Below are 14,616 nucleotides of genomic sequence, written 5' to 3' on the forward strand. Positions count from 1 at the left end.
AAAATGGAAGGATTAATTTTGGCTGGAGAAAATCATGGGGAGTGATTTGGGGTTGATTGGAAATTGATTAGGGAGATTATGGTAGGAATTCAAATGAGAGAAAATTAAGGGGAAAGAAGATTATGGAAAATATTTATTTATTTTTTTTCTTATTCATAATATTTAAAAAATAATCCTTATAATAATAATTAACCATATAATAATATTAATAAATAATTAACAGCTAAATATTTATATATATACATATGTACTAATGTACTAAGCTCAGGTTTACATTAATAATAACAAGGTCACTAATAATATTAGCCACCAAATGATTATATATAAAAAAATTATTAAACCATAAATTAATATTTAGCAGAATTAATAAATACAAGACTATATATTTTATTATTTATTTATTTTGAAAACTCAGAAAATTCTAGAAATTAGGGAAAATATTAATAAAATAAAATATAATATTTTAAATACTAGAAAAATTATTTAAATACGTATCGAAAAATTTCGGTTGTTACATCCTACCCCTCTTAAAACAAATTTCGTCCTCGGAATTAAACCCAAGGATAGAGATAAGGAACGAGAATGGATACTCGCAAATCGACGAGACAAGAACAACGGAAAACCCTAGAGTCAAAGGGTGATAAAGCAAGAACGGAAAAAGGACATTGCCTATTATAGGAGGATGAAAATACATCTAAGCATGGACTCATAAACAAATCCTATCATAACATCATCAAGCAATGCGAAATAAGGAAGTTCATACGCAAATAAAACTAAGAATAAACTATTCTCACCGGTGATAACTTGGTTGTTCTCTTCTGCTTCCACAGCTGACATCGTGAACATCTGTCGCCGAGGTTGCTGCCTGTATGCTTCCTGATATACCTGCTGCTGTGGGGGAAGTGGCTCTGCTCGAGGATAGGGTCTGTGCTGAGCTGGAGCTGCTGAGTCTGATCGAGGTGGAGCTGGAAGAGCCGCTCGAACTGGAGGTGGGGGCAAGCGAGCTTGCTGTCGCTGCGGGCAGTCCTGGCTGACATGGTCGGGGGACCCACAGATGTAGCACAGATTAAGAAGCTTGCGGCATTCATGCTGAGTATGTCCAGTGTAGTTACAAAAGGAACACCGCACAGATGGCTGGTTGCGAGTCTGCACTCCAGGACGCTGATAGGGATGCACAGGAGGAAGTGGTTGGCGCTGAGAAAACTGCTGTCGCTGCGAATTCTGCTGCTGCCTCGAAGGTGAACGCTCGATATTCCGGGCCTGAACTGCTGGTGTCCTGCTCTGAATCACGTGAGAGTCTTCAGGTTCCTTCTGAACACTCTCGATCTCGCGTGCTGCATCCAACACGGCGTCGTGGGTCGCAAGTGCTCTACCAGCTAGAGCAAACCTGATATACTTATCCAGGCCCTTATGAAACTGATGCCTCCTGATCCTCGGGTCTGTAACCAAGTGGGGAGCATATCGGCTCAGAGAAGAAAACTCGACCTCGTACTTATCTACTGTTCGCCCTCCTTGCTTGAGCTCCACAAATCTTCGCAAAAGCTCGTCCCGAGCTGACTGAGGGAAGTACTTCCTGTTGAAGCGGTCTGTGAAGGTATCCCACAAAATCGGTCTCTCCAAATGAGCCTTCTCTGCAGTCCACCAAATCCGAGCGGTGTCGGTGAGCTGAATATCCATGAGGTCCACCCATTCAGCATGGGGGATGCGGGTCACCGTGAGAATAGTCTCCGTGACCTTGAGAAACTCCTCTGCTGCTAAAGGTCCTTCGGCACCGGAGAAAGAAGGAGGCCGCATATATCGGAACTCCCTAACGCTAGACTCTGGATGAGGGGGAGGCTGGTGTTGCGGCTCCCTGTGAAGCTGTCCCGCCAAGTGCTGCTGATTGGTAACCAATCCCAGAATCATTGTCAGAAGTTGGTTCGGGTCCACTTCGGGCTGCGGGACACTGCTACTAGATGAGTTATCACTACTACGAGTACCCACCATGATTCTGAAGGAACGAGGATCAAAATGTAAATTATGGTTAAAATCAAATAATATATTTGGAAAATAGGAACTAAAACATAGTTATTAAAATAACAGTATAAGAAATTAATTATAGTCTAAAATAATAATATAAGAACTTAATTGTAGTCTTACGGATGAAATATGATATGTATCTAAATTGTCCAATATATTCTTACTAGTAGAAACTCGGGACCGTGACCTGCATGGGCCACCAAAAAAACCTGTCACGCCCCGCTTCCCAAAATACATGAGAAACGGAACGCGAACAAGCCCGCGACGTATTAGATTGAGAAGAAATATACACTATCTTTTTTTTCTCTTTTCTTTTCTTCTCAATCCAATACGCTAAGCGTCTAGAAATGAATACAACGTGAAGTCACAGGTCCCCGATCACAATAGCAAGAATATAAAGACAACTCAGAATAAGGAATAGACATATCATCAACAGTAAATCATCCTAGACATAAAAATATGAGTCAAACACGCCCTTATTACAAAAACAGTTCAACTAGGAATAAAATACATAGTCCATAGTAAAAGTACTGATAAAATAACTAAATTCATTATCAACTAAAGAAATACTGTAAAAGGGTTCTAGTGCTCATCAACTACTACAGAAAGAAAAAGCCTAAGCTTCAGATTGTTCTTCTGATCCATCTGGAAGACCTTACTGCTGCAAATCCTCTGGCTCCTGTACTATCCCGAACTGAGGCTGTCCGTCTCCTAAATCTGACGTACACCAGAGAAAAACAGGTGTACGTCAGCGTGTGCGGCACACGGCAAGATCCCACAAAGAAAATAGGAACGGTCGAATGACCAATGCAATAACAATAATAATAAATAGAAACATGCAGCTGGAATACTAACAAGCTAGATGCAATCCATCACTAGAGTATAACGATCATAAGAATCCATAATCATCCGCGTAACAAGGACATACCCCTAGATAGAATTAGTACTTAAAAATCTACAATTCGAGACGTAGTACGTCGAGCGAAATAATCCAAACAAGGAAACCCTCATGTATATACCATGTGTCTCGAATTGCAAATAATTAAATATTAATCCCGATCTAGGTATGGAAAGAAACATAACTGGCCTATATCTGACAAGGATCAAAACTCATCCAAGTAACAATTCATATAACTAGCCATTCTATAACAAGTCACTGGTCCAACCGTCTAACCCCAGTGCGTATCGGTTCACTGGCCCAACAGACTAACCCAGTGCGTATCGGTTCACTGGTCTAACAAACTAACCCAGTGCGTATCGGTTCACTGGTCTAACAAACTAACCCAGTGCGTATCAGTTCACTGGCCTAACAGACTATCCAGTGCGTATCGGTTCACTAGAGCGACCCTAGAGGATACATAAACAGTCACATCTAATCACACGTACCAAGACTTCCCATTCCGGTTCTTCTTATTTTCTAAGCCAGCAACACACAAGCCTCTAAATCTTATTCATGTCACATAGATCACTATAGTCATGTATTTCTCATGATTCTTAAATATAACAAGGAATGATAAATACATATAATACTAATTAACATTATCATAAATTAAAAACAGGAACCATGAACATCTACTATAAACCGTACATGAGAAACTATCATTAACAGATATCATGCACATGAAATGTCGACATTTTCAATTATTAATTCCGAAATAAATCATTTTAATTTATTTATCATAAATTATTCAAAATAATCTTTAAAATATATTATTATTATTATTTATTCTGTTTGAACAGTAACTATTTTTTAATTTCTATTTTTTTCGAACCATGAACATCTACTATAAACCGTACATGAGAAACTATCATTAACAGATATCATGCACATGAAATGTCGACATTTTCAATTATTAATTCCGAAATAAATCATTTTAATTTATTTATCATAAATTATTCAAAATAATCTTTAAAATATATTATTATTATTATTTATTCTGTTTGAACAGTAACTATTTTTTAATTTCTATTTTTTTCTTTTCAACAATATCTCATAAATTTTTCCCAACTTTCCAAATATAAACTTGTCATTTTTATTTTCATTAATTCACAAGTAATCCCACACATAATTATCACATGAAATAACTATTCAACATTATTAATTAATCAAAAATAATTTTAACACGAGACAAGTGAGGGGATTCTTGCTTACGACGAGTCGGTCGTGGGGGCGCGGATCTGAGCAGATCCAAGTGTGGCGATGACCAAGCGGCGTCGCTGCTGGAGTCGGGGAGTTCGCCGGAGTCGAGGAGCGGCACTGCGAGTGGCTGGGCGTCGGGTCTGACCGAGGCTGAAGGAGGCGAGGGTCGGGGTGGTTGCACGGGATCCAAGTGTGGCGATGACCAAGCGGCGTCGCTGCTGGAGTCGGGGAGTTCGCCGGAGTCGAGGAGCGGCACTGCGAGTGGCTGGGCGTCGGGTCTGACCGAGGCTGAAGGAGGCGAGGGTCGGGCGGCGATGCAGGGGGAAGAGAGAGGACGAGGGTGCTGGAAGAAGCGGTCGGCGGGGCTTGGGTTCGAGCGCGGGTCGTCGGAGCAGCGGCCTGAGCGGCGGTTTCGAGTGGGTGGGGTGAGCTGAGAGCGGAAAGGGACGGCGGCGGAAGGGTTGAGGCTGGTTTGTTGGTTTGCTGGATGTTGGGTTGAGAAAGGAGGAGATTGGAGAGGTGATGGTGATGGCGGCGTGAAAAACGACGGGTGGAGGGGTGGTGTTGTACTGTGGTAGGTGTAGGATTTTTGTTTATGGCTGCCGTATTTTAGAGGCAAGGAGAGAAGAGAGAGAGATATGCACGCTGATTTGGGGTTGGTTTCGCGGAAAGAAATCAAAAGCATGGCAAGTGATTAGGGTGGTTGATTGGGGAAGTAAATTAGCGCAAAAAAAATATGGAAGGAATTAAATTCAAATTTAGATCGGAAAAATAAGAGAGGGGAAAATTCAGAAAATTTCCACATAATATTTTGAATTATATAATAATCAATATATCAACCAAAAAATCTTCTATATAATTAATATTTATATCACTCGACCTCATCTCACATCTTACCCATTAATAATACAAAGGTCATTAATAATGATTAATCAACCAAATGATTATATATAAAAATCACTAACCGTAAAGTAATACTTTAGCAGAATTAAAATAAAGACTATATATTTTATTATTTATTTATTTTAGAAAACTTAGAAAATTCCAGAAATTAGGAAAATATTATAAATAATAAAAATATAATATTTTTAATACTAAGAAAAATTAATTTAAATACGTATCGAAAAATTTCGGTTGTTTACATCCGCCTTTTTGATGTTGTCAAAGGGGAGAAAATATTGTGAATATGTATATGTCTTTCTCTTTCCTTGTTTACTATGCATGTAAAATGTAATTTATATATTCATTTCCTTTCATGATATATGCTGTTTTGCTAAATTGTTGTCATCATCAAAAGGGGAGATTGCTTGGCTTCGTTGTTTGATGATGATTAGCAAACAATTTACTACTAATGTTGTTTGTCTAGTGTTTGTGTATTCCTATGTATTGTAGACAAACAACGTTGTTGGAGGATGGATGAATCGAGCCTTACGATCATATCAAAAGGAGGTTGGCGAATTGTGGAGTGAAGCATCGTACAATTCAGTTCAAGATCCAAGTTTTTAGCTTCATCCGCAACATGTACCAAGTTGAGCTCAATGAAGATCAAGATCAAGCTTGGGTAATCTAGTTTAAGTTTTATTTATGTGTGTTAACTAGGGCTGTCCAAAACAGCCGCGGTCTGGGCCGGCCGGGCCGTGGCCCGCGTCCGGCCCGGCCTCCGCCGGAAACCCGGGCCAAGTCCGGCTCGCGGCCAGCCCGCTGCCGGCTCTTTTGTGCCCGGCCGGGCCCGGCCCGGCCCGGAAATAGTAGTTTTTTTATTTTTTATTTTTTTATTTTTATGTATTATATTATATATGTTATATAAAATATATAATATGTTATATATATATATATATATAATATATTTATATATGTATAAATATGTATATATATAATATATGTATATATAAGCATATTTCTATATATGTATAATATGTCATATGTGTGTATATATATACTCTCTCTTTATGTAAGTATATATATGTATAAGTATATTAAAGTATATTTCTCTATATAAGTATATATAAGAATACTCTCTCTTATAATATGTATAATGTTATGCATGTATGTATATATTATACTCTCTCTTAGTATATATGTATATATAAGTATACTCTCTCTATATATGTATACTCTCTCTATATAATATATTTCTATATATGTATAATATGTCATATGTGTATGTATATATATACTCTCTCTTAGATATAAGTATATATAAGTATACTCTCTCTTATATAAGTATATATATGTATAAGTAGTATATATAAGTATACTTTCTCTTATATAAGTATTTATATATATATTTATATATATATATATATATATATATATATATATATATATATATATATTATATATATATATATAAATATATATAATATATATATATATATATATATATATATATATAATATAAGAATACTCTCTTTTATATATGTATAATGTATGTATGTATGTATTATAATATCTTCTCTCTTAGTATATATGTATACTATAAGTATACTTCTCTCTTATATATGTATATACTCCTCTTTATATATGTATACTCTCTCTTATATAAGTAATATATTAGATACACTCTCTTATATATGTATAATATATGTGTATATGATATATATATATACTAATATACTCTCTCTCTTAGTATATATGTATATATAAGTATACTCTCTCTTATATATGTATACTCCCTATTATATAAGTATACTCTTTTATATATGTGTGTGTGTATACTCTCTCTCTTAGTATATAAGTATGGTATATTACAACGGTTACTTCCCCATTGGCCCAACGAGCAACGGCTACAGGGTTACTTATGCGATTCTCTCTCTCTCTTAAATTATAACTTATAAATATATACAATATATTTACATATAATATATGTATATATAATATATAGTTACATAATAATTTAGAAGTATATACTAATACATAATTATATAAAATATAATAATATTAAACTAATTTTTAGCATTTTTTATCAAAAAAAAAAAGAAAAGAAATTTAAAAAAACCTAGGTGGGATGTACTTATCTATTGTGATGCGATGAATTCCAAAATAAATTTATACTTGTAATTTGTAAATGATTTATTAATTATTAATAAAGAATTTATTTTTATAATTTTTTATTTGTAATTTATGTCATTTTAAGTGATTAATAAAATTATTATTTTTTTATTATTTTTTTGTCTTTTTTTATAATTTAAAACTTAAATCGGACCCGGCCCGGGGTACCCGGGTCCGGGCTCCGGTTTTGCCCGGCCCGGATGGACAGGCCTAGTGTTAAGTACATTAAGCTCAATATCATATACACACACGTATTTGGTTTCTATGTATATATATAGTTATATATATACATACATGTGTTTTGAGTTTTTATGACCATATATCTGAAATTATATATTTCATATCTTCTATTGTGTTTTTGAAAACATTGCATAGAATATGCAATTTTATGAAAATACTGTCTTATTAGTTTGTAGACTTCAATATCAGTTTATACATGTTTTACTAAGTCTATAAAAACATTTTACAAAGTTTCAAAAGTTGGTTTATGTCAAAACATCAAAATTCAAGTATCTCATATTTTCATGTTTTGGACTATTTTGTAAAATGATGATATTTTTCATTTGGGAGGTCCTTTCTGAAAACCAATCGCTATAGTATGTTTATTATCATGTCTACAATCATTCCCCAAAGTTTTACATTTTTGGGAATTTATTTGATATTTTTAAACAACGTTTTAAAATCAGCAAATAAGTTTTCTGCATATCAGTTTTCGGTCGACCGATCCGGTCGACCGCTCAAGTTCTTTTTCATCACTGGGCGACAGAGAGTCTGTCTAATTAACAAGAGAATGGTTTAAAAGATTTTAACAAGGGTTTAAACTTGTTTAGTGTTTGTTTAAGTTTGTTTTAAGAAGCTTTTAAGCATTTGAGTGTTTCGGTTTTGTGATTCAATTCTACAAGAGCTTGAGGAGATCATCTATTGGTGTTTGGGCATTCAACTATTCTCCCTCCAACTCTTGATATATTGAGAAGTTTTCTAAACTCTATTTCTAGCTATTTTATATATTTGATTATCATTGTTATGTAGCTAGAACTACATTGAGTTTAGTTTTTGATTTATATCTCTTTGTTCACACACAACCTTTTGAGCTTATTGTATTTACATTCATAGTATAATTTGGGGTTGTGGGTTTGTGACTAAGAATTGTGCTTAATTGAGTTCTCACCTTGTTTTGAGAACAATCATTTGCTATATTTGTGCTTATTGTGAGAATCACTTTGTAATACACTTGTACACCGAGTGAGGAGTGTGTGGTGAGAGTCGGGGATCGTCCCAAGAGGAGTGGCGTCGGTTGACGTGCCTAGAGAGAGGTTGTAACCGAGCACTTGAGGGAGACACGGCTAGGTCCAACACTTAGTGGGTGTAGAGTGTGATTGCATAATGTTTGTTGTGTGAGAGTTTTCTGTGAACTTGTAAACCGAGTGTGTAGAAGAAGTTCTGGCTTCCAAACCGGATTGTGTTAGTGGATTTCTCCCCGGGAGTGGGGAGCGGAGACGTAGGACGGAAGGTCCGAACTCCGTGATCATATTGCTTGTTTGAGTGTGCTTTAGCGTTCATTCATATTTATGTTCATATCTTATATCACCATTGTGCATTGCTCATTTCTATATCATGCACTATCTTATCTAGATTGTTTATCCTTGTGTAGTTTATATATCCTTACATATATATATATTCATCATATAGGATATATCTCTTTGTTGTTCATATTGCTTATCCTAGCTTACATATCTTGTTATATTTCACTCTTGTTAGGATAACTTGTTAATAAGTTTTAATTGGCATTTAATCGGATTAGATTAGCATAAGACCCTAATCACCCCCCCTCTAGGTGCTAACATGTGGATGATGTGCTCATCATAGGGAGTGATTTGGAGATTGTAATATCTACTAAGAAATTTCTTTCAACACAGTTCAGTATGAAGGACCTTGGAACAGCGGACGTGATTCTCGGAATCAAAATTATATACTCTGAAGAGGGTATTGGATTGTCCCAATCTCATTATGTCGAGAGCATGCTAAGGAAGTATGGCTACTATGACCTGCCAGAACTGTCAGTGCCATATGATTACAACAAGAAGCTTCGACCGAACACTAAAAGACCAGTAGAGCAGCTGAGGTACTCAAAGATCATTGGGAGTCTTATGTACGCGATGAGCTGCACAAGGCCAGATATAGCATTCGTTGTAGGAATGCTTAGTAGATTCACAAGTAATCCTGGAAAGCTTTATAGGGATGTTGTCCAGAGATTGATGAGATACTTGAAAGGAACTACAGGTTTGGGCCTATTCTACACTGGATATCCGGGTGTAATCGAAGGCTATTCAGATGCGAGCTAGTGCTCAGAACCAGATGAGTGCAGATCTACTGGAGGATTTGTCTTCACCATGGGTGGAGCTGTCGTCTCGTGAAAGTCTAAGAAGCAGTCCATGATTGCACAGTCATCGATGGAATCTGAATTCTTCGCACTCTGTGTTGCAGGAGATGAATCTGAGTAGCTCAGTTGTATTCTCCGAGACCTTTCATTAACGGAATTACAAGGTGCAATTACTATCTATTGTGATAATCAGGCGGCGAGTGCTGTGACAACAAACTCGATGTTCAATGGAAAAAAGCGGACCATTCATCTGAAGCATGGCTATTTGAGAGAGCTTATTTGTTAAGGAGTCATCTCTGTGATTGACGTCCGATCTTCACAGAATGTGGCTGATCCTTTGACTAAGGGTCTGAAAAAGGACATAGTCGAAAGGACGTCTGCTGGAAAGGGTTTCAAATTTTTGTAAGTCTTACAAATACTTACCATGTTTATTAAATTATTAGTTTAAAGCTTATGCTACTAATAATAAGATAATTGGTTCAAAAGTCAAGTAAGATTTACAAAAGTTGGTAGTCTTACAAATACTTACCATTTACATCAAGTTATTAGTTCAAAGGTTATGCTACTAATGACAAGATAAATGGTTCAAAAGTCAAGTAAAATTTACAAGTGAAAGGGTTCAAGTTTTCTTGGATTAGTCAGTGTCTAAGGCAAAGTTTGGGGGTTGCGTAACGCGCTCCGCAAGGAACAATGTACTTAATTGATCTTTGATCAACCTCTAATACTATCCTTACCTGGTTGAACTACCCGAGTAAAACTTTGATTTTTTCACTTAGAATCCTATCATGTAAAGGGGATGGCTGTTAAGCCTTAATGAGTCCAAAGCATTTCGGATGCGGGGTGTTAGATATGAAACACACCTAAAGCACTCACCTAGAATCCTATAATGAGAGAGGATGACTTTTAAGCCTTAATGAGTTCAAAATATTTTGGATGCGGGATGTTTGATAGGAAACATGCCTAAAGAACTCACCAATGCATGGGTGAAGATTTGGCCGTCTCCTATGGTGTCTTGTGGAAAAATACCTAGAACCCTAGCAGAAACCAGGACATACACAGGGCCATAAATGTGCAAAGACAAAAGCAAGGCAAAGGTAAAGGTAAATGCAAGTGTGGTTCAAAGTGAAAACTACAATAGATAAGTTTGATCTTGTGTGATCGCTGGATTTTTAGACATATGCTGGTTCAAGTCTCTGCGACACCATACATCTATCTTTTATTCAGTTTGTCTAAGGGGGATTCAAGTCCTTGCGATATCTACCTTATGCACAACGATTGAATCGACGACACCATTACACACTACTAGTTTTTTAAAAAAAATTGTGAGGGATTGTTGGATATTAATTTTTAATCAAAAAAACCACACATGGGCTGCTACCTAAAATTAGGCTGCCAAATTTTTGTTAAAATTAACATAAAGTGGTGGGCCCCACTAAAGATTTAACCACACATGGGCTGTATTATTCCAGATTTAACCACAGGCGCCAACATGTTATTCGATTCTTATATTTTCCGGCATTACATGCACCTCATCATTACCGTTAATTGTCTTCCAGTACTTTTTGAAAAGATGAGAGGATCAAAATTTTGACTAGAAGAGAGAGTGACTTATTTATGCATATATGTCTTAGGGTAGAAGGACCTGCTTGGTCTGCAGCTGGGCATCAGGGAAAATAAGATGTCCCTCACCTAGGAATTAAGGACCGTTTTAGAACCTTAATCGTCGATAGTGCTGAACAAAGAATCTATTTTAACTCTTAGCTTCCTTTCATCTGCGAGTAGGACTCTAGTGCTAATGCGAGCAAAACGAGAAAGGTACGCGGTAAGGAAACTAGAACACTGGAATTAGAAATCGAGATCAGAATTTATACCACCTTTAATTTATTGGCTTTGTTTAACTAGGCCAGGGAGAGCAAACATACATATATAGCTATGCGTACATTCAACCCTTGTTCCTTTTGGGTAAAATATTTGGCTCATCTTTTCCCTCCTTCTCTACTACACAAATCATTCATCCTCATATATTACATGTCCACAAATGCATTAATGGTAACTAATTAATGTTCCCGGCGTACGTGCATACAAGCAGAGCGATGGAGAAGCGTCGGATTCCATTTGGGAGCTTGCTTACTTGCTGCCAGGGATAAAGGTGCCGACATAGCCGAAACCCATCACAAAGAATGAGATGGCTAAAGGATAGATGTATATGAAGTAGTGATCTGCTCCGAAGGCAAAGTCATATGATGCGCATATTAGAAGGAAGACTCCGACCATAATCTCCGTGAAATGGAACCTGATAAAATCACGGAAGCCGGTTAATCTTCTATGCTCACTACTAGCTTGTCCAAACTAAGATTGGCAATTCTTCATAAAAAAAAAATGCCAATTACTATTGTCAATGCCTACATGCTACCGCGACGGTTATATAGCTAGCTTATACAGGGTGAAGCTTGGGATGATTAATTACCTTTTCCAGAATTTGGTCCTAAACTTTTCAACAACATCAGCAAGTGGTTTATTTTTCAGCATGTCTCCTAGTTTCTCTGTTACAATCCATTCGTTTACCCTTTCTGCTTCCGTAAGCCCAACATAGACAGCTTTGCATCGGTGCCAAGACATGACATTCTCGAACAAGATCCAAAAGACAGTTAGATGAATGGAGCTGCATGCGGAAAAAATTAAACCAACATTTGAGTGAAGTTAATTAATTGTGAAATAAAATGCGCTTAGCTTTAAATTAAGGAGTCATATTTAGAGTCAAAGTCCCTAGCTAACCTTGGAGTTCCGACTGAATTAAGCAGTGTAATAATTGTTGGAATATATACGACCCCCCACCTAGGGATGTAGATTTCAGGGAAAAATACAGAGAGTGGGATAACCACACAGTAGAAGGAGAAGGTCACGATATGTGATGTAATCCTCCGAGCAATGAAAAAGTTGTATATCAAAAAGAATTTCTTGTTCAGGGGCACTTTCTGCAATATAAAAAGACAATGGAATTTGATAAGAAACTGGCCGGATTCACTTTTTACTGCCTTATTTTTAATTTCCAAGCGGAAGAAACGTACTAACCTTGGCCTTTATAATCTCCAGCACCATTTTCCTAAATAAATTTGCAGGTCCGCAAGACCATCGATGCTGTTGAAAACGGTAAGCCTTGAAAGTACTAGGCAATTCACTTTTAACCTACGAAGGTGCAACTTATTGCGTGAAAATTGTAACTATTTGATGATAAACAAATTGCCTTATATTAATTTCAGTTGCAAATGACATACGAAATATAATCCACAACCGCATGCAAAAATTTTCAACTCAATTCTGATCCACATAACACTCCCCATTAAGAATATTAAGAATGAAAGGTAGTACTACAAAAACGACTGCGCTATGAACTTTAATAAAGAACTTGTGTTGCACCACTCTAGCTTAAATCTCAGAACTAAGAGTATAATGATCAAGGAGATGATGTGTACGATTCCATCGATCAATGATAGTGTGCAAAAGTGTTCGGTTTTTTCACACGCGTAACATCTCCCTACGATAAATTAACTTGGAAGTCAATACCTTGACGTCGCCAACATATACAAATTTCCAGCCGTTAAGGCTAACTCTAACAGCTAAATCCATGTCCTCCACAGTCGTTCTTTCCTTCCACCCTTCAGCTTCGTTAATAGCCGATATTCTCCAAACTCCAGCGGTCCCTACATCAGAATTAGATGTTTTAATATTCCAATTCAAAGTGGTGGGTAGCATATATGTATAATATGGATACTTGTATCTAGCTATATATAGAACGCCGTTCATGTAATTAAGAGTATCCTGACCGCAATTATCGTATATCAGTCCTTAGACACATGGTACTTCATGAAGGTTGATTATAACATTTTTTTATGTTTAGGTAATTTCTTTGACTCTCATATATATGACATTCGTTGCTCTCTCAGATGCTCTCCAATTTACATGATATAATAATATTTATCCAAATGATTGCTATTTTATTTTCCATATTAACGACTGCAACTGAACTATGTATACTATTGTATTCCAAATGAAGATGGATAATATGAACCCGCATGGTCGAGATGCACACTACTTATTTGGGCGTATTTTATGTTTATTAAAGGATTGAGATCATGCTCTTAAGGGAAGATGCATGCATAGTATAAAGATGCAGGCCACAAGGTTAGACACAGATAAAGTCTACACTAGCTTTAAGTGTAAGAAGAGCAAGCATGTATTATATGGTTAACCTTTTTTTTTTTTGAAGAATATTGTATGGTTAACATTGTAACTAATATGAATATATCAGTCAATTTTTTTTTTGTTTTAAATCCGTTATCAGTTTATCTCAGTCACATAATTAAAGAGCATATTATCTATTCTTGCACATGAAAGTCTATAATAGTTATTTATTTTTTTGTACTTAGTGTGTCATGTCATGTGCTATTATTATTACTACTATTATTATTTTTTGTTGCTGAGATATTCATGTACTGTTTTTTTATTATGCATGTGTCCATGCTTCTTAGCAAGTTTTAATTCATGATTTAAGTGTTGTATGTACTTTTTCTATGTAGCTTCTTATTAATTGTGTTACTTAATTAGCTGCCCACTTGATTATTTTCCTAACAGCCTCATTTTCCTTCTAGCCATAGCAAACTCTAGTTTGATCGAACACAAACCAGATCAAGTAATGCTGAAAGCGTGAGCAAAGTATTTTGAGGAAGGGACTGAGAACTCCAAAAGTTTATGTAAGCTGAGATAAGCTGGTTATTTTAAATGAGGTTACCAAACTGTTTCTTGTTAGGAACGATCACTATTCAGTACAACCGTATATGTGTTCATGATCGTATTTAAGAAGTACTTTTCAGCTTTCTTTATTCACTTTTTCTACCATTCTATGTGGAAGGTTTATATAGGAAAACACTAGAGACACACCTTGTGCCACACCTTGGGGCACACCCCTCTCCAGCTATAGTACAGGGGGCTCATTTGAGATTTATTTAATAAATCTCAAGTCAGGAAG

At 36.2% G+C, this 14,616-nt stretch overlaps 1 protein-coding gene across 2 annotated transcripts in view; it reads right to left on the reverse strand.

Annotated features, from left to right (window-relative positions):
• The window catches only part of LOC109832551 (probable mannan synthase 11), a 6,222-nt gene continuing 3,053 nt past the window's right edge, over positions 11,448 to 14,616 (reverse strand). For both annotated transcript variants that reach the window (XM_020399892.1, XM_020399891.1), the window contains 5 exons: positions 13,155 to 13,291; positions 12,663 to 12,776; positions 12,366 to 12,565; positions 12,058 to 12,252; positions 11,448 to 11,883 (listed from right to left, as the gene is read on the reverse strand). In XM_020399892.1, the coding sequence (XP_020255481.1) occupies positions 11,718 to 11,883; positions 12,058 to 12,252; positions 12,366 to 12,565; positions 12,663 to 12,776; positions 13,155 to 13,291 (812 nt within the window). In that variant the 3' untranslated portion in view covers positions 11,448 to 11,717. The remainder of the gene's footprint in view (positions 11,884 to 12,057; positions 12,253 to 12,365; positions 12,566 to 12,662; positions 12,777 to 13,154; positions 13,292 to 14,616) is intronic.

Source organism: Asparagus officinalis, chromosome 3 (assembly GCF_001876935.1).
Source record: "Asparagus officinalis chromosome 3, Aspof.V1, whole genome shotgun sequence".
Classification (NCBI taxonomy): Eukaryota; Viridiplantae; Streptophyta; class Magnoliopsida; order Asparagales; family Asparagaceae; genus Asparagus; species Asparagus officinalis.